General features: G+C 38.6%; 1 protein-coding gene across 16 annotated transcripts in view; it reads right to left on the bottom strand.

The window, feature by feature from the left end:
- EMB2730 (Ribonuclease II/R family protein) overlaps positions 1 to 21007 on the bottom strand; it is a 33820-nt gene extending 12813 nt beyond the window's left edge. For 12 of the 16 annotated variants that reach the window (XM_020668409.2, XM_088874786.1, XM_088874795.1 and 9 more), the window contains exon 1: positions 16255 to 16875. Coding sequence is in view for 10 of the 16 variants with exons in the window: in XM_088874782.1 (XP_088730908.1) it covers positions 16255 to 16505 (251 nt within the window). In the remaining 6 variants the exon portion in view is untranslated. Of the gene's footprint in view, positions 1 to 16254; positions 16876 to 20791 lie in introns of those variants that run through there. The other 4 variants (XM_006846162.4, XM_020668408.2, XM_088874789.1 and 1 more) reach the window with 4 other exon arrangements.
- Between the last annotated feature and the right edge of the window lie 540 nt (positions 21008 to 21547).

Genomic DNA, 21547 nt, shown 5'->3' with positions numbered 1-21547 from the left:
GGAAATTCGCTAAATTCAGATACACAGTGAAAGTGAAGAGAAGTGTGCAAGAAATAAGCAAAAGAACAAAACATATCTCTTCAGCTCAAAGAAAAAAAATAAAAACAGAGAGGAAATTTTAGGCTAATGCAAACCTCAAATTGCCAAAAAGCATGAGAAAAATTGCACATAAGGAAGATCCATAATTCCACATATATAATGACCAAAATGCTCCCAACGGCAATAGAAAGCATGAAAAACAATGTTTTACCAGTCAAGAGTATGAAACAAGCACATATACCAAAGGAGTACGCATTCTAAAAATTTATTGGATTGTGTAGCTTTTCCTCTCTTTTTTTTTTTTTTTGATATATATATATAACAAAAGTCGTAAGCATCATCTAGCTGCACCAAACTGATGCAGAAGAGAGGGGGGGAGGGGGGTGTTGGCGTCACATCGGCTGGGCAAGAGGCCTCTTGAAAGTTCTCTTACCCTATTTTATTTTTTTCGTGCGTAATACAGATTTACTAAGGAAGTACCACACAATTGATAGGAATACGTGAATTAGTCCAAACTCATCTCACCAACCCTTGAACAACAGAACAGCCATTACAAGGAGAAATGCCAAGAAACTGTAGTTTAAGATATAAACTTGAAAGGTACTCTAAGAAGCATCAATGCTTGTTGTCTAGGATAAGATTGTGGCTCACAGCCCCACAGGGTTCAAGCTAGATATGCCTCTATATTCTTTAATAATAGTCGAGGCCTAGGAAATGATGAACCCCTGATATGCTCAAAGACACTCACCACTAACCATCCTTGAATATCGGTCTTTGAAAATTCTATTTTTCATGTTATAAAATGCGGCCGCATCTTGCATCACAGCAGTGCGATCATGGGCCATATTGCATATGGCTGCCTAAGCAGGCTGCAAGATGCACTAGCCTAGGGGGCAGATAGCCCGAATACGAGCATGTCACTGATTAGATGCCTCAATCTCGCCCTTGGGTCAGCGTGACCCGATGACTTGACTCCGGGTTTGCTATTGACCTGGACCTGAGACCGCTCTCTCGTGAACCGTGTCCGAAGGACACGGGCAAGATTACCAACCGGTGGGAGAGGAATTAAGGTGTGAGGTGGGACTTACCTCACCTGGGTCCGTGACGCACTCGGGCTAACTCGCATGGGTGCCCTCTTAGATCACGTTGGAATGCCCTCCAGACTTATGACTGGTTCAAAATCGCCTCCTTTGGCCTATTTCTTCTTTTCCTGCAATTACACACACACATAGATTACAAGACATGTGGGGACCCCACCTTCTCATAGGGTCAGCGCACACATGCGTGTGTACTCAAAGGAAAACAGAAAATGACATGATCGAGTTCGTATCAATTTGACAGCCTTCTGGTGTCTCTTTGACAAAGGACCCTTAGTACATATTTCACAATAATAAAACAAGAACTGAGTGGGATATAAGAAAGCAGATGAGTGGAAGTGAAATTGAGGAAGGAAGTTTAATCAGGCTGCTAGACTGGCACAATGGCAAGACCGGTATGGAGGTTAGTCTAGCGCGGCATGTAGACGCGCTTGGTAATTATACCGGCACAATGGCTAGGCTACACGACGGCAAGACTACCACGGTGGTTGGTCTGGCACAACCGTTGATCCGAAACAACAGTTAGAAGGGCACGATAACTAGACCGGCACAATAGCTAGGCTGCTCGATGTCAAGACTAACACGGCTGCACAAGGCTCAGCCTACCCTCTGATCAAACAAACAAAGAAAAAAAAGGGAAAGGGAGAAATCATGCTCGGCGACATGCACTACCGTGCAAAACAAAAGAGAAGGAGAAAGATAATGCCCAGCAATGTGTGCTGCCACACAGGATAGAAAGAAGGAAGAAAGAATGGTCCAGCTCGATAGTGTTCAATACCGTGCGAGACAGAAGGAAGAAGGAAAGGAGAGAGTCATGCTCGGCAGCACTCACTGCCGAGCGAGTCGGAAAGGAGAGACAAGAAAGAGAGGGTCACGCTCGCGCTGCCGTGCGAGACAGAATGGAGAGAGAAGAAAGACAGGATCGCCCTCAGTGGTGTTTGCTGCTGTGCAAAATTGAGAAAAAAGAGAAAGAAAGTCGTGCTTGGCAGTGTTCATTGCCATGCACGACAGAAAAAGGAAAGAGACGAGAGAGAAAAGGAAAGGAGAGGAGAGAGAAAAGAAAGAGGAAGAGAGAGAAAGGGAAGAAGAAGAAAGAGAAAGAGAAGCACAAATGAGAGAAAGAAAAGAAGAAGAAAGAGAAGAAGGAAAGAAAGTGGGAGAAAGGAAAGAGGAAGAAAGAGAAGAAAGAAAAAAGAGACAAAAGAGAGAAAGAAGGGAGAGAAAAATTGAGAGGAAAAAAGAGAAAAAGAAGTTAGAGAAAAGAAGAGAGAGGAAAGAAGATAGAGAAAAGAAGAGAGAGGAAAGAGAAAGGAGAGAAGATAGAGAAAAGAAGAGAGAGGAAAGAGAAAGGAGAGCAGAAGATAAAAAAGAAAGAGAGGAGAGAGAAAGGAGATCGCGCTCGGCAGTGAGCACTGCCGTGCGAGACAGAGGAGGGAAAGAAGGGAGAGAGAGAAAGACGAGTGACTGAAGAGAGAGAAAAGAGATCGCGCTCGACAGTGAGCACTGCCATGCGAAATAGAAAAGAAAGAAGGAAGAGAGAGAAAGGAGATCGCACTTGACAGTGAACACTGCCATGCGAAACAAAAGAGAGAAAGAAGGAAGAGAGAGAAAGAAGATCGCGCTCGGCAGTGAGAACTGTTGTGCGAGATAGAAGAGAGAGAAAGAAGATAGCGCTTGGTAGTGAGCACTGTCGTGTGAGACAGAGGAGGGAGAGAAGGGAGAGAAAGAAAAAAGAGAAAGGAGATTGGGCTCGACAGTGAGTACTGCCATGTGAAACAGAAGAGAGAAAGAAGGAAAAGAGAGAGACGAGGGAGAAAAAAGAGCGAGGCAGAAGAGAGAGACAGGAGATCGCGCTCGGCAGTGAGCACTGTCGTGCGAGATAGAAGAGAGAAAGAAGGAAGAGAGAAAGAAAAGAGAGAGAAGAGAAAGACAAAAGAGAGAGAAAGGAGAACGCGCTCGACAGTGAGCACTGCCATGAGGGATAGAAGAGAGAAAGAAGGAAGAGAGAAAGAAAAGAGAGAAAGACAAAAGAGAGAAAGGAGATCGCGCTTGGTACTGAGCACTGCCGTGCGAGATAGAAGAGAGAAAGAAGGAAGAGATGAGAGAAACAAGGTAGAGAGAAAAAGAAGGAAGAAAAAGGAGATCGCGGTTAGCAGTGAGCACTGTCGTGCGAGACAAAGGAGAGAAAAGAAGAGGAGAGAGAAAGAGAGAGGAGAGACGAGAGAGAAAAAAGAGGAGAGGGAAAGAGAGGAGAGAGAAAGAGAGAGCAGAGAAGAGAGAGGAAGAGAAGAAAGAGAGAGGAGAGAGAAAGTTACCAAGGGGTACCCATCTGAATTTTCTCTCTCCTCTCTCTGTCTCCAAGCCATGACCCAACGCTCAAGCAAAAAGTAATTTTTTATTCATCAAAAAAGGGGTCCTTTACATTGAGATAGTACGTTCTTTATATAGAAGTGGGGCCCAAACATGGGTGGATGACTAAAACTTAAACTAATAGATGGAAATTAGGTATTAAAAGAATTAAAGAAAATCTAAAAAAATGGGGCAAAATGTCGATTTTGCCCCTGTACCAACAATCTGAGTAATTCCAAATCAGTCCATGTAATGGCCGTTCAATCGTGCGAACTTTCTATGGCTGATTCGGGGCTTTTCCGATCACCATCTGGCCAAAAGATTACTATTTTCTTGATGAGCTCGAGGAGACAATCATTTTGGTACCAATTTCAGGCCATGGATCTGAGTTTCGAACCAAGATCATGCAATCTTGATTTTTAAGATTCAGCGTGTTTCTTAGTGTTTTTCGTTGATTTCTTGATTGTGGCGTGACGAACAAGTTGCCACGATCGTTCTGCAAAAAGAACGGCTCAATTTGATGCCATTTTCCAAATTGGGAAACTTTGGCAGGAGTTTGGGCTCCGGTAGTCGGAATTGTAACAACTTCGGATTCATCGTGCGTTGAATCTGACCGTCCATCACATGTGAGGTTCGGCTCAGATGAAGCCTCTGACCTTGTGCTCATAATGGGTCTGGTTTGAGGTCGATCTGACGCGCGAGCGCTGTGATATGGGAGTTTGATCGGCGAGGCGCGTGGCTAGAATTTCCCTGCATCTTTTGGGTTTTTCGGCAAACTTCTCTCTTTGATTTCTCCAGACTCGGGCCATGTCATCGTGCGTGCCACATATCAAATCGACCGGGTCGACGAGACGAACGTGCTTTCAAACTTTGGGCTTGATCTGACTCGAGATAAAGAAGATATAACCTTGTGAAGTTTGCCCCCGAATTGGTGATGCACCGTTTCCATTAATGGAAACCGGTTGGCCGAGGGCGCACCGTAATAGTGTACGGCTACCCAGTTTGGGTAAGTTGACTATAGCCTGTTCCAGAAGCATCCAAACAAGCCGAAAATTGGTACCCAAGGGTTTTCGACCGTTCTGAATCCAATGGTGATGGTCTGGAGACCATTTGACGCTCCGATAATGGTGTTGTAGTTCAAAGCCCATTTTCAGCATGATAGAGGTAGGATGTCCTGAAACTGTTTTGACATCTGCACTGCCTAAAACTCGCCGGATTGCGACGAAAGTTGGCAGATGTTCTTAGGAGACCCTTAGCCACGTTCTCGGACCATTCTAAGACTGTTGGAATTTTCACTTCAAATCAGTGCTTATTTATCCTACAGCTTCTGTAGTCCACAGGCATTTTGGCACCTGTAGACCTAGGTAGCGAGCTGCTCTCTCCTTATTCGCATCGGGGATACAAGTGATGGAAAATGACCTCAAACAGTCACACCATGGGATGCACCTGCATATCCAGAACCTGCTCGTGACCGGAATGCCCAGAAGTAGGACTACAAAAAGCTTTCACCCCTCCGGGAGTGGGATAAATGGGTTGGGGGTGTTATAACCCCCCAAATCCCCTTATTTACCAGTTATATGCGGATTACAATCACATTTTCAAAATTGAAACTCTTCTATTGTTAATTTTAAAGTTTCCACAGCATGTAGATTTTTTCCAGCAAAACACTTTGTTGATTTTGAGCTAGTTTTTGAAGGATTTTGGGCAAAGTTCTATTAAGTTATCAAAGGTTTCAAGAGGTACAGAAATTAAACCAAGACATCAAAGTTCCATACAATGGTAATATCATGAAATGTTGATTTTTGGGTCTATTGGCAAAGTACTTCACACTCTTTAGCATTGGGCTATAAGTTACATCATACTTAGTTGCGAAATGCTAAGATCTATTGGCAAAGTACTTCACACTCTTAAACATTCAGCTATATGTTACATCTTAGTTAGTTGCAAAATGCTAATTTATTTTGTAATTGCTTGGTTGGAATAATACATAATCTCTAGTGTTTTATCAAGATGTAATGAATGGATTGTATCATTTAATATTACATGTTAGTTATAGGGAAACCTTTAAATGTGGTGCCACCCACATGTGAAACATTTTTGCCTATTATACCCAATTGTCCAATTTGAATGGACGCCAGGCGTAGCTTTAGCCATAATGCAACAAGTTAGCCTTTGAGCGCTTGATCTTGACTAGACGTCGTATATTATTTTATTTTTAATTTATTTCACAATTTATTTTATTTTTAACTTTTACTTTACAAATCATTTTGACATGAAATTTAAGGGGCATGCACTTCGCATAGAGTCACACTTAATAAAAGGAAGAAACAAATTCCTAGAAAAAATTGACCAAGGTCCATGAAACTTGCAGAGGTATTTTCTTCGATCGAGCCTTTTTTTCTTCAATCTGTTTTTTCCTTCTCTCCTTCCTCCTACCGCACATTATAACAACTGCTGAGGACTGAAGCCCCTCTGCACATGTCTTTCTCTCTAGGTAGATGATTGCCCTCTAGCCAGAAGTAACCCCACAGTTTGGCCAAAGGAGATCCCCGGCAGTTGTTTGCCCTTTAGCCATAAGCAGTCCCACAGATCGTCCATCAGCGATCGTTCGCTCACCATATCAGAAGCCCCTAGGCCCAAAGCACCCTTGCATTGCTCGCATATTCAGGGATGTGCCTCAATTGTTTGACTTGCAGGGCTGCATCCCTAGACCCTACTCAATATCAAACTCTTGTTGCTGCACTCTTTACAGTCCGCTTTTGCAATGCCCTCCCTATTTCCCTTTTCTATGTCGATTTGCCTCTTGCGACCCTACTAGTGGGTTTTATTGATTGTTTGTACGCCCTTAATATTAGTTTCTCTCTCCTCTTTCTTTGCTCTCTTTCTCTTCTCCCAGTTTTCTCTTTTCTGTCCCCCTCCGATTGTTACAAATGTAGTTTGAGCACCTAATCTGCGGGATCCCATCTGTAGTTTCTTCCTTATATATTTTGCCACCTTTAAAAAAAAAAAAAACTTATTCTTCAAAAAAAAAAAAACTTGCAAAGGTGTTTTGGTTATTTCAATTTATTTTTTTTAAGTGCACAACCTGTAAGGAGTGGGCACACCCAAATTTCATGTCAAGATGATTTATGTTAAAAAAGAATTAAATTGAAACAATTTTAGACGTAATACCATGATTGAAGTTATCCCAGCCATCCATTTGGATCAGACAATTAGGAATAGCAGTTGCTTATGTTTTATATGTGTGTGATGCCACATGTAAAGGCTTCCCTTAACTATATTAGATAAGAGAGACATAAAATGTTTCTATTACTCTCTATCAAAGACTCAAACGCTGTATATATTAGGGGCAAAATAACAAATACTAAATTAAATGCCAACTAAAACATAAATCACATATACATGTTATTCTTTGCATTTTTATAAATTTTTATATTTCTTAAAATTGTTATTTTTTTTGCCCACATCAAAAGTGATGTGCTTGCTCTACGGTGACATCAAGGAGTATAGCGCATTGGATCCCCTTAGCACCTTGAGCCCACATCTTGCATTTGATAACCTTGCTATTGTTTCAATCTCTCCAAATTCCTTATGATACTGAAAGGAGGCAATGCATCCAGAGGATTTTCTTTTCTGAAACAAAGACATGAAAACCTTAAGCTATTTTGGTCTTATAAAGTGCAATACAATCATTCTTTCCATCATCTATATTCAATTTCGTAGCAGGAATCAAACCTATCTAGACTTGATCGTATCAAGGATTAAAGAAGCCACAAGTGTGATCCAATCATGGATTATTATTTGCACCCATCTAGCTTCAAGCAAGGACTTCTCATGTCTCTTAGTTTCATCTAGTGATTTAAAAATCGCTGAGCCAACTTGGAATCCCCCTAGTCGGCTTGGGACCGAGGAGTCCCTGATGGTAGAGGCCTTCGAACTTGGGACTTGTCCTCCGTGAGACTAAAAAGGCCAGATCACTGTAGTGAACGAGCAGGTTCCATCTGGTTCCTCGGTCGGACTTGGGTCTATGGTGAGTTCCAAGAAAATTGCCATATCCTTTGATTTATGGTGCTTTTCAGGCTAGAAATTGTATTTTCTGGGAATTTTCCCAGTTGACTCTTGAACTTGAGAAGCTCAACCTTTTCGAGCAACAAAAGGGGGCAAAGGCTTCAACGGAACGGACTTAAAAAAAGGTCAGAATAAATGGATATACCCAGGCTAACTCTCTGTTTTCCCCCTTGTTTCCAATATAAATCACATAATTCAGACTCTCTCTCTCTCTCTCTCTTTCTCTCTCTCTCTCACACACACACCCACCCACAGACACACACACATTCAAATCATTTAGCAAGCTTCACATATAAGCCATCGATTTCCAATTGACCAAGATGACTGATAGCTCTAGCAGAATTTCCATGAGATTGATGTTTCGCCCTTACTGTTCTGTGTTTTTGCAGTGAAACAACCAATTCTAGGGAAATCTTATGTTTATTTTCTGGCAAAAAAAGACTTCAACTTTTCAGCAATGTAAAGATGATTTCCTCACCTTTTGCAGCTGTTTTCACTGAATTTTGATTGCTCCATTTCTAGTGAACAAAAACTAAGTGAGTTCTCTCTCCACTTACAGAACAAGCGAACGAAAGGTAATGAACTCTCTCTCTCTCTCTCTCTCTCTCTCTCTCTCTCTCTCTCTCATCACGGAAGTAGGTCATCAGAGAGAACGAAATGTGATTGGGTTAACTAGACAGATCACTCTTCCTCTTGTGTTGCATGTTGACACCTCCAAACTGTAGGGACCTCGAGAACCCCTCGGTTGCGGCATCGGGAATCCCAAATACTGGGATCCCACCCAAGATCGTGTACTCAATTGGCCAAATGTGAAGTAGATGAATACAATTATAAATTGAGTGCGAGAAATAAAGCAAACATAAAAAGCACACCACAACAACACACGATTTACGTGGTTCACCCCATAGGGACATCTACGGCCTCGGCAACTAGAAATCCACTATCACAATGAAAAGTATAGTTTTGGATTAAAAGAGAAAATACATATCTCTAAACATCGGTAAAAACCATCACCAATCTTTCCTTCTAAACCCACTCTCCATATCAAGTCACACCGTCAATCAATATCTTCTTTCCCACCGTAATACCATACCGCTACCAGAAAGATAACCTCGAGAGCAACCGAGAGACTTTCTCTCTCTAGAAGTGAAAGTTAACCAACCCAAAACTCATGAAAATACCGCCTGTCTCTCGGAGGCCATATCTCTCTCTCTTGGAGACCCATCTCCATATTGGAGATCCATTCCCATAACCCTCAAAGGGGTGACCCTCAAAGGATGGGTACTATGTCATCGTTCACTCTCTTATAAAGATATTACTTTCTTGCTTCCTAAGAAAATCTATTTTTTATTTCCCATAATACCCTTAATCTTTAGAAAAAAATATGGGTATAGTGATTTGGCTATCACAAAACCCAACAATCTCCATCTTGATAGCAAAATCACCACAATTGCCTTGACAACCTTCATTGAATAGATTTCTTGATTTCTTCTCACTTGCCTCCATTGTGGAATTTTCACAAACACTTTGCCTCCATATATCTCCACCTCAAACCATGTATCCATCAAACTCCACCATTCATCATTTTCTTAATGCAAACCTTAGCCCCCCATACACACCTTATGGCTTTGATACCAATTGTAGGGATCTCGAGAACCCCTCGCTTGCAGAACCGGGAATCCCAAGTACCGGGATCCCACCCAAGATCTTGTACTCAATTGGCCAAATGTGAAGTAGGTGAATACAATTATAAGTCGAGTGCAAGAAATAAAGCACACCACAACAACACACAATTTACGTGGTTCACCCCATAGGACTACATCCACGACCTCAGCAACTAAAAATCCACTATCACAATGAAAATTACAGTTTTAGGTTACAAGAGATAATACCTATCTCTAAACATCGGTAAAAAACCATCACCGATCTTTCCTTCTAAACCCTCTCTCCAGATCGAGCCACACCGTCGATCAACATCTTCTTTCCCACCACAATACCATGCTGCTACCGGAAAGATAACCTCAAGAACAACCGAGAGACTTTCTATCTTTAGAAGTGAAAGTTAACCAACCCAAAACTCATGAGAATACCGCCTCTCTCTCGTAGGTAATGTCTCTCTCTCTTGGAGACCCATCTCCATATTGGAGATCCATTCCCATAACCCTCAAAAGGGTGACCCTCAAAGGATGGGTATTATGTCCTTCACTCTCTTATAAAGATATCACTTTCTTGCTTCTCAAGAAAATTCATTTTTTATTTCCCATAATACCCTTAATCTTTAGAAGAAAATATGGGTATAGTGATTTGGCTATCACAAAACCTAACACAAACATGGGGTAAATGAAAAACATATCAATGTAAAGCCCAAAGTTGGAACTCAAGACCTCCTCATGCAAATTATGCAAATTCTGTTTTCTATAATATTGAAAAGTGCTTTTTAATACAAAACTATATAAAACTTAATTCTTGAAGTTTGAATTCGGACCTTCTCCATGGAGAGCAGTAGCAATGTTGCAAACACATTGTGAGGTACCTAGGAGGCCAAGGAGGTCAAGTTTCTTAGGCGCTAGGTGGGCACCCAAGTTTTTAGGTGCCCAAAACAGACTTATATGCATATATGTGTGCTCCAAATGCACACATCTGCAGATATATCTATCATTTATGCATTTATATGTATACTAAAAAAGTTTATACTCAAATATATGTGTCCAAATGCTGAAACAAATTGAAATAATTGAATAATTTGAATCACATTCGATATTTCACAATTGTGATAAATTAGCAGTAATATGTACATTAAAACTAAATTAACTAGCTAAGAACCACAAAGACAAATTGAACAAAAGACTAAAATTAATCAATACAAAGTATACCTCACGTACTCAAGTACTAAATCTGAATAACTGAAATAGTACAGCCCATAGTTCATAGACTTGAATCTCTGGAAAAATTCCAAACAGCAGGTTCAAAACCACAATATAGCAGACTCACTGTTAAATGATACAAAAGAAATTTAAGAAGAATTTAGTCTTCAATCTTCATCATCTTTAGAATCATTGGCTTTGTGCCGAGCACTTCCATCCGATTAAAGGCCATCATCAACAGAATCATCACCCTCTTCAGCATAATTGTCCTCCTTAGTTTCTTCTAAATCAGTGGCCCCCTCACCCCTTTTCCCTATTTTTTTCTCTTCTTCCTTCGTCTTCCTCATCCTATAGCTCTCTTATCCTCCTTTACTATCCAAAAGGAAGAGGAGATTCGATCTAGTGGCCCTACTAGGGTTGAAAGCCAGCCGTGAACCCCCCTCAACTGTATCCCAATTCAAACCCTCACTAGGCAAGACCTCTTCAGTCTTAGGGTCTTTAATCAACCACTCAATGACATCATGCATATCTTGGGATACAATGAGATCCTTCTTTTTCCACTCATTGAACACTCCATTAGCCTCTAATATACTTGTTGAAGACTAAATCATTGAGCCTCTTTTGTTCAAACTTGTTCCTTGTCTTTGTATTTACCCTACCGGAAAATGCTACAGCTAGAATTTAGACTAACAGAGAACCAAAGTAATACTGTAAATTTATCTAACAATACTACTTTTGAGACACTAAAGCAATATTTTAAACTTACTATCTCAAATGAACTCCAATTGCAAACACAACTAGATGAGCCACATGTTAAAGCTGAACACCCAGAAGGCAATCCATTTTTGTAGCATTAGTCCCATGATGGCTCCAACATTGGGCTGCAAATTGTATACAATCTCTAAAATTAATTCTATGTCTACAACTGTATAATGTCATATGAAACTATGCATAATGAAAGTCCGAACTTGAAACTTGATAGAAATTATTCAAATAAGATATATTACCTGGATCAGATTTGTTGTCTCCTTGCCATTTCCTTCCCAAATGATTCTAATACACATTCGTATAAAAGAACTCGGGGTTCAAATATCCTTATCAGGAATGAGCCTCTCAAGTCACTTATTAAAGCCCTCATAATTTCATCCTTCATCTCAATATTCCAATCAGCATAAAAGAACTCGGGGTTCAAATAATACCCAGCTTAATGCAATGTTCGATGAAGCTACATAACCCATTTTCTATCTATAATCTCCCGTATTGGGCTGACCTCAACCATCCCTTCCTTAGCTCCATCTAATGCATCATATATAGAGCCGACAACGGGCTTCACCTCACTGTCAATACACGCAAGACTTTGACCGAGGATGGAACCACTCTAAATGAGTACTTCAACTCACCCCAAAAATCCTTATACAAAACAATATCACATGACTTTTTGCCTTTCAGGATCTGTAGTCCACTTGAATCCAAACCAATCCTCTAAAGCGTACATCATTCTCAATTGGTTTCTCTTTCCATATATGCTCAACATACTCAGGGAAAAGGTGGCAAATCGCGTGATCCTAGGCCTCGTTATATCCCTCTTCTCAATGAACTTCCACATCAGACTAAATGTAACGGTGTGACTGTAGAAGAACATTGTCACAACCTTAGCCTTTGTAACTGTCCCTTTCATAATTGGCATTTTGCCAATAACCTCAAGCATGATGTCTATGCAGTGTGCACCAATAACCTCAACCATGACGTCTATGCAGTGTGCAACATATGGTGTCCAAAGATATGAGGCCGGTTTTTGTTCCATCCAAGTAGCAAGCTGCCACAACAGGTGCAACATCATCTATTTGTGCTATGCTCCACCCCAACTTATCAATCAAAGCAAAAAAAGACAGTGTACATCATGAACATCATCAAATGCATCAATAGACCTCAAAAACAACCTCCTTTAAAGGCAATTCACCATCAAGTTCAACATACTCCTCTTATCACTTCATGAATATGCCATGCTAGAGATCCCAAATTGCGTCCGCACATCCCCGCAGGACTTGAGGTGCTCCTTAGTGATTTCTACCTCTTTTAGTAGTAATGGCTTTGCAAACTCAAATTGGGTTCTGGCCTTCAACCCTGGCCCACATTGGCCAATTGCCTCCTCCACTTAATTGAAGTTGCTTAAACCATTAAAAGAAATGCCCCCTATATATTGAACCAGCAACATATTGAACAACTCGAGCTCTCAATTGTTACTTGTTTCTTCCCTTGTTCTACAACAGCCTTGGTGTTTGGGAGGAAATTGACCTCCATTAGCCCCTTGATCTGAGGCTTCTTAAACATAATTCATCTCTTAGAGCTTCGAGATGAACCCACTTGGTCCACTTCAATTTCCCTTCCATCTTCATCCTCCTCATTATCACCACAAACATTTATCCTAGCCCTTAACTCTTCCATACTTGCCTCTTTTGCTGTCTTTTCCTTTTTCTGGTATCCAAGTAGTCAAGAATTTCGTTCTTAATGTCCACCGGAATTTCCTTACATGGGGCAACATCCTCCCTGATCCCATGCAGTCGTATCTTTACCACAAAAAGTGCCCCCAACCTCGTTCATATTATTTTTATCCAGCCAAAAAACAAATCTCTATCCCAGATCCCCACTCTTTTTTTTTTTTTTTTTTTGAGAGAATCAGATCCCCACTCTTATTAAAATCCATAGAAGACGAAATAAGGAAGGAATATCAAATATGGAGATATTTGTCCCTAATATTTGATAAACTTTGATATCAAGCTCTAAATCACCCCAAAAGGCCTTGTTGTTCTTCCCTTGATGGTTTAAAGTGATCCCAATAAAACAAAAGTGAGATTTGGGATACTTTCTCAAATTTTTCAATTTTTTCCCAATCTCACAAAAATCAAGCTTTTAGATTATTATTTTTTTCTTCGAGCAATTTTTTTTAGCTCTAATACAAGCATGTGGGGGTTTTGAAATCCTAGTACCTTTCTTTCCCCCCTTTTGAGGGGAAAACTACTATTTTACTTCATGCTCCTGGGAATTTTCCATACTTGAGAAAGGGTTTTACCAAGCAGGTGCCTAGGCGGCCGCCAACGGGTGGCCTAGGCCAAAGCAATGATTCCTAGCGCCCCAAGCAAGGCGGGGCTACAGCTAGGCGCTAGGCAGCCCATTTTTTGGAACATCAGGTAATAGGCTCTACCATTATAAAACATCACAGGGTTGCACAAAGATCGTCTACATTTATTATATAAATCTATTATTTAATATAAAATAATATTTGTACAGATATGTCGCCATGTATCTTATGTTTTGGATGAAGGACTAGTCACTCTAGACACATGTCAGGTGCCAACAGCCCGACACTCATGTTTGGGCCACTAGAGAGAATGAGAGACTAACATTATTATCTTTCCCAATTTTTCATGAGTCAACACACCGGATTAGGAATCAGCAAACCGACTCAGATCGGCAACCCGGTTTCATTTTTAAATCATTGGTTTCATTCCGTCATCTCTATTTCTTCTCCAAATCCACACATGTTTATACTGGTCTGTTGTCAGCCAATAAACCCATCGCTAAGGTTTTTCTCCATTACAATCTCTTCTACACTCCTCTCCATCTAACCATCTGCTAAAGTCCATCATGTGCCCCTGTACGTCTTCCAAAAAAGAAAATAACTTCTTGAAGTAAACGTGCACCAGCCTAGTCATATGTATGTTGGTCGTAGTCTTCTACGCCATTTTCATTAATAAAGCTCATATCTCCCAGGTTTCAGCTTCGTTTCTTTTTTCATGGATACAGTCATCGAAATTGACATTCTCCAAAACTCTTTACTGCTCCACTTGTGCCACTGGTGAGCTGGATATAAAACTTGCAAGAGTGTAACACCTCTGAGCTGCTTTTGGTTAACTTTATCAACAAAAAAAAAAAAAAAATCTTTGAGCTGCTTTTATCTTCAAGCCTCTGTGTAATTTCTTGCTTCACAAAACATATAGATCGCAAAGAGTCATTATCTTAGGTTGTGCTCCTTTTCCCATGATAAATTTACCAAAATGAAGTTGTTCTAAACTTGTTCGTCAAACAACTAAATTCATGTAGTATCTTGTAAGAAGTTGTTCCAAACTCGAGGAAGGCCACTATAACCTTCAAGCCTCTACTGTCAAAAGGCTCAAGACACACCTTGAGGAGAGATTCTATCAGGCCTAATTGAGTATGCTAATGCACCTTCATCCAAATAGACTGATAAAGGCACCTTCATCCAAATAGACTGATAAAATGCAACGATAAGAAGTATAAGAGGATGGCAGTACTCAGGTTCTGAACATATTTGGAGCTAAACTACAGCAACTTGGGTCAAAGGTATTACAAGTTCTGGATCAGCAGTCAATGGAAAGGAAAACTTAATGTCATAAAACATATCATTCAAAATACTAGGACTGAGCGTAAGCTACTCAAACGATGCAAAAGAGTATCAACTGAACTTGAGGCCTGTATCGATTTGATCAAATCAGAAATATGGATCATTTCATTGGATAGAACTTCCTAACACAATTTTTTGAGCTCGTCAAAACTAACAACGCTGTATGGGATTTCTTAAGCACCTTAGCCATGAATCTGAAAATGAGAGACCATCCATTCTACGCCATGATCTTCATCAAGATTCAATAAAATTATTTTATCCTCCAATGGAATGATTTCTTCAATGGACGATGTCCATTTTTCCTGCATTGCTTTTGAATAAAGTTGTCATAATGAAGGAACTTCAAGATAATGGCTTTGTCTAATAGGGGGGTTTTCCCTTTTTCAAACATAAATTTTTAAAATATTTCTTTATTCTTTTCATGAGAATACCTTCTCAAAGTCTCATTGTTTAGAATGTCCACTTAACATATCAACAGCCAATGAGATGGAGCGTTACCATTCATTCTTTGCTAGCAATGCATCTCGGCAACTCAGAAATCATCAATCCAAAAGAACAATAGTTGAAATACTAAACCTACAAAATTTATTTTCCACAGAAGTGCTACATATAACAGCATACTGAATATCACATTTCAAAATATACTCAAAATAGCAAAAAATGTTTCCTATGAAGAATCATTCATTATACTAAAACTCAAAAGGAAAAAAGAAAATCAAACTCTATGAGAATGCAGAAAATCAATGTCTCATCGGAAAATGGAATTTGGCCATAGGCCCAATTTTGGTCCCAAATTAAAGATGTGAGGTTTATATTGGGGGAAGATTTCCCCAACATTTAGGGAATGTACCATATATCAAACTGCAATCAGGTTTACACTCACCAAACTTCAAAGCCAAGGTTTGTATCTTCAATGAAGCAGAGTTCCACATTTCAGAATGGTTTCATTTATATTCAAGATGCAATTGTTTTTTAATCACAGTCAGCATACCCAAATTTTAAAATTAAACATAAAAGTTTCATATTATTCAATTAAATGGGGATTACACTAAAGTTTCATGTATATGTAACTTTCAAATTTCTAAATTTCAGAAGGAATCCAGCCAGGTGAGACAACGATATTTGCATTTGTTAACTATAAAAGCATTAATGAAGACATAAATTTGGACATTTGGCTGATAATCAAATTCACATTATGCCAAATTTCAGCAGAAAGTCACTAACATATAGAATACCAATGAATTTATACAAAATTATATTCCATAGCCCGAAGAATGAACTTTCAGCAGGCAATGAATTTGATTCAACAAACCAGAAGAAAAAAAAATCAACCAACGTAACCAAGTAAATGACTACTATGAACAATTTGCAATAAATTTATTAGTTGATTAGAATTAAATATTTCTCTACTTACTTGCTAGTGGCTCTTATTCTCTTTGGCCTCCTACGCAGAGCTTCAAGCTCCTCCATGACAATCTCAACTAAGCTAAAAGAAGAATAGTCTCGAGCACTAAACATCTTCGACGAACTGGTTCTCATCACTGAAAACCGTACCGCCAATTCAATGTTTTTCTGCAACATAAACCCGCGAGCGCGACGGAAGCCACAGAAAGGAGGGGAAGCATAGCGTAAGATAGAGTAGGAGCTCGCCATTCGAACCGCCATTATCGTCTAAAAGCTTGTGATTTTCTTGTTCACGGATAAAGAAGAGTTGCAGGTTGATGTGAACGAAAACCCCAACCCTAACCCTTGTTTCCCGGCCTCCATTACTCCGGCTTTCATACCACGGACCATTTCCCTCTCAGTCGGGATGATAAGCTGCTTGAAAAAGGATCTCAAAATTGATATTTTGTGACCAAGGGATACTGATGATCTGTGTACCGTCCCGATGACCACTGGAAATAGCCTGGTCATGAGAATGATCACCGTCCACCGCCTATGATGGGGAGAGAAGAAGCTCGAAATAGCCTGGTCATGAGAATGATCACCGTCCACCGCCTATGACGTTCATGATTTGAAAGTCTGGATCCATCACAAAATCACTCGATCATCGTTATCATCATCCTCTTAAAAGTTTTTTCGCAACTAGTTGGATAAGCTACGTGAATCTTGATATGTCATTCCGGTGTATTAAAGGTCATACTTTATATGAGACCATAATTATCATATTTTTTCTATTAGTACTTTTAGAGAATACAGAGTATGCAAACACAAAATCAAGAAGCAATTGTATAATTTAAGGGCATGATTTATTTCACGGACTCAAGGATGAAAGTGCTTATTGAATTTCCTCTTTTTCTTTTTTTGAAAAATTTATCAAAATACCTACAATATTGTCTGCGCCAAACTGGGGTACTCGACTAGCATAGGTTGTGCCAGAGGTACCGGCTCGGTTCCACAGGCTTTAAGCCATGTTCTAATATCTATGGAAAAATCTTACAATGCCATGGTCTTGCCTTAGATCCAGCATGCCATCATTATTAGAAGGACGACAACTACATGAGAAACGAGCTCTCTTTTTGTGCTACTTTTCACTTACCTCTCACTCGGATGGTTGACTCTCGATGCCGACCGATGCCCCATGCCCGCGTTTCATGAACATTTCACACATTTGTGACTATTCCAGCTCATGGATCATAATCTTTGATGGGTATTTTAAAATTAAATCAAACAACATATGTTAAATACTACATAATTCATCTCTCATGAGCATTTGATAAATTTCTTTTTTTTCTCTTTTGAAGTTTGGTAGTTGGGTTGAGCAGGTAACTACCCCAAAAATTAGAGTTTTATAATATTATAGCTACTTAGCTAGAAAAATTGTTGAAGGGAATCAATACATTTTACCTCTGAGGAGCATATATGCATGTTTGGAGAATGGTAATGTCCATTTCAAACACAGTATGCTATAGCGGATTAGAATTTTTTTTCGGTATTTCTTTCAAGAACTTGCTTTTTACCTTCTTTAAATCTCTCTTGTATGGTGAATTGCTATAGAATTTTACCTTCTTTAAATCTCTCTTGTATGGTGAATTGCTATAGAATAAAGAAAATTCTCTTCTATTCCCTGGGTCAAGAAAATCATAAAAGCCCTCTCTTTTTCGCTCTCTTCACTCTCAATCTTCAAAAGCTCTCTTTTTCTTGTCAGCTATCTCTTTAGCTATAAAGCTAGATTCAAAATCACCCCTTTCTCTTTGTCATAGCCCACCTTTAAAAAGCTTAGCTCCAAGGCCCAACAATAAAAAATTGGGTCATTGTAGTTTCTCTTGCTCTTAAAGTACTAAGTTCTTGCTCTAGTTCTGCTAAAGAAAAAGTTATTTTGAGAGGAGATAAAAAATGGGATGTTCTAGAGGGTTATATTTCAATAATGGGTAAGCCTAACATGAGAAGAGATGACCTCGGATTGAGTCTTGAGATATGGAATATCATATTCCCCCTTTTCTTCTCTACAAGTTGCTTACTTTGGCAAAACAGAAAGATACATTGACATTTCTTTTGCAATTAAGTTTATTTTACTTCTTTTTGTGTTTGATGGGGCAAAACAACTGAGATTTCTATATTTGAATTTGTGCTTGAAGGAGGAAAATAATTAAGAGTTATGTAATTATATTGGCAGTTCCAATGCGCTCCTATTTGGAAAACATTTGGAAGAGAGGAGAATATTTAGTACAACAAAAGTAAATGGAGTCCGATAATGTTGAAACTATACATGTTTCTAATATGTAGTTCATTGGAAATATTATTCCCGTTATAAGTGCTCTACCAAAATGTCTTCAGATCATACACCTTTTATGCTGGGACAAGATGTAACACAATATAGGGTCTATCTTTTGATATTGCATGGTTATTTGAAAGAATAATAAATGGAATTTTTAAAAGAGTATAGTCATGAACAATGATTAATGGACGATAAGGACATAGAGTTTTAAAAAAGTGGAAGTTTGTAAAACATAAGATAATTGAATGGAAGAAAGTTCAGCATATGATCTTAAAAAGAAAATTGAGAGTTTGTTATTTAGAAATATGATGATTTATAAAATTGAAAAGGAATAGAAAGGACTTGTGCAAGAACCAAATATGGAAAGAATAGAGATTAAGAATGCTCTTCAAAAGTGCTTAAGATTAGAAGATATTTACTGGAGACAAGGGTCAAGAGTCATGTGGTTGAAAGAAGGGATTTGAATACTAACTTTTTTGTTTTTTTGTGAATACAAAAGATAAATAACCTAAATGGTATCAAAATTCAAGAAGTGGAAGAAGGAATTAGGAAAGCTCTAAAGAGGCAATTATGTAACATCTTAGAAGCTTATGGCAGGATTCCTCCCGAAGATAAATATGGATATAGTTCTTTTTGAAAAGCTCTACATGACATATTCAAATAGCTTGTAAGGACTTTCCCTTATGCTAAAATATATGAGGATATTTGTAATCTATCAGAGCACAAGGCTTCAAGCACCAATGGATTCCCTTAGTTTTATTCATCAATATTGGTAAAACATCCTTTTTTTTTAGCAGTCGAGGAGTTCTATCAAAGAGAAAGGATTAAGAAAGCTATTTATATCACTTTTATTGCTTTAATTCTTAATAAAAATATATTGAAGGGCTCAATAACATCAAACCTATGAGCATGTTGACATTGTTGTATAAGATTTTAGCAAAAAGATTGAGGCAAGTATTGCCTTACGTTGTATCAAGACATCAGTCACACTTTTATTCATGGAAAACAAATAACAAACATCATTCTGGTTGCATAAGAGCGTCTTAGCTCAAGGAAAGTTGAAAATATGCAAGACATCATATATACATCTTGGAGAAAGCAAATAATACAGTGAATTAGCGAGTGTTGCTGAATGTTATGATTGTCAAGGCTGGAGCTAGGTAAAGATCTTCGATGTATGGGATGCCTATAAAGTGCACATTTTTTATTGATCATAAATGGAAGAGCAAAGGGATTCTTTAAGGCTACAACAAGGGTTAGTTAGGAAGACCCATTATCTCCATTTCTCTTTACTTTTGACGAAAAGGCACTTAATGTATAGACAAAACTAATGGAAGATGCATACTTATTAATAGGATTCAAAGTCTGCAATTAGGAAATGAGTGTTTAGATTTTTACAATATGCAGATGACATTCAAATCTTTTTGTGAAGCTTCAGAAGAATAAATAAAGCATCTAAGAGGATTTGTATGTCATTTTGACGTTGTTTTAGAGTCAAAATTAAATATGATGAAAACCAAACTAGCATGAGTGGGATGTCAAGAAAAAGAAGCAAAAATAACAATAATAGGGTGTGGAGTTGATAAATTTTTAATTAAGTATTTGGGGATGTTTATTACTAAAATTAGAGCACCAAGAACTATCCGGGATCCTATGATTCGGAGATTTCAATATAAGTTAGACTCATGGAAAGCAAAGTTTTTATCATTGGTGGGTGGGATAAAGTTTGATCAGATCAACCTTATTAAATTTACCTCAATATTATATGTCTTTATTTAAGATCTCCAATGTGATTCCTAAAAGTTTAAAGAAATTGATAAGAAGGTTGTTGTGGGGGCAAAGAAGAAGAAAAGTAGTGTCCTTTAGCATCATTGGCCAAGTTTTGCACTCCTGGCAAGGATGGTGATATATAGATAAGAAGTTTGAGGTCCATGAACATTGTCATTTTAAATAAATCAAGGCCAATTTGTTCACATATATATATGGAGTAGAACAAAGAAGTTGATGTTTATGCTAAACAAGGTGCAAAGAACCCAAATTTAATTGTAAATAGAGAGTATAGAATTTAGGTGTTGATACAGAAGGTAGAATGAATAATTGTTCTATTTTACAGGAGTAATGCTTTAAAATATGTTATTATAATTCATGAAATGAAAGTGTATTAACATTAAGCGTTGATCAGAGAAGATGAGACTAAAAGGTCAATACTGAAGAAAAATGGCCAGAATGATACCATAATTGTTGAGCAACTCCCCATCCCATTGAGAATTGCATAGAGAGATAGCAAAATTGGCATAGATAAAACATGTAGAGAAAGAAAAGGGGAAGGCTTTAATGGAGGAGAGAGAGGGCAAAAAGTTATGACAATTTAGAGAGAGGAGATAATTTAGAGGAATAACTGCAATAGCTACTTTTCAGCAACATCTGACAACCTTAGCAACCGGCGACCTTGAACGAACAGTGACGGCTTCTTGCCTTCCTATTCTGGAGACGTCTGCTTCCTATTGACCCGATTTCTTGGTCGTCTCTCCTTTGGTTTCAAATACGCACATCCTTTCTCCTTTCATTTTCTTTGCCTTCTCTCTCTCTTCTTCTTTTTTTTTTTTTTTTTTTTTTTTTTTTGGGACAGTTTGTATAGAGGCGGGGCTCTAAACTATCATGCGAAGAAGTGTGGTTTTGCATACTATAAAATCTTTATGGTAGCCTTAAAATATGTTTTCATCTTTAATTATAAAATTTAAAGCTTAAAAAATAGTGTAGATCGCGCATATCTATGAAAACTTGAAGATCTTGAAAATTGATGGTCCAAAAATACGTTACAAGATGTATTATTTTGAAAACTCGAAATCCATTTTTTTTTCATGTCCATGCATCTTGATGTCGAGATGATCGGATATTTGAGCATCTAAACAACTTCTTCTAGTGAAATTTTGAGGTAAAACTCTAATTAATTGTTCAGAGCCTCGGCTGTAAACTTTTTCCTTCTATT

This window comes from Amborella trichopoda, chromosome 8 (genome assembly GCF_054954075.1).
Source record: "Amborella trichopoda isolate Santa Cruz 75 chromosome 8, AtrichopodaSantaCruz75HAP2 v2.0, whole genome shotgun sequence".
Taxonomy (NCBI): domain Eukaryota; kingdom Viridiplantae; phylum Streptophyta; class Magnoliopsida; order Amborellales; family Amborellaceae; genus Amborella; species Amborella trichopoda.
Note: the sequence above shows the minus strand (reverse complement) of the source record. Positions and strands in the feature narration are given on the sequence as shown.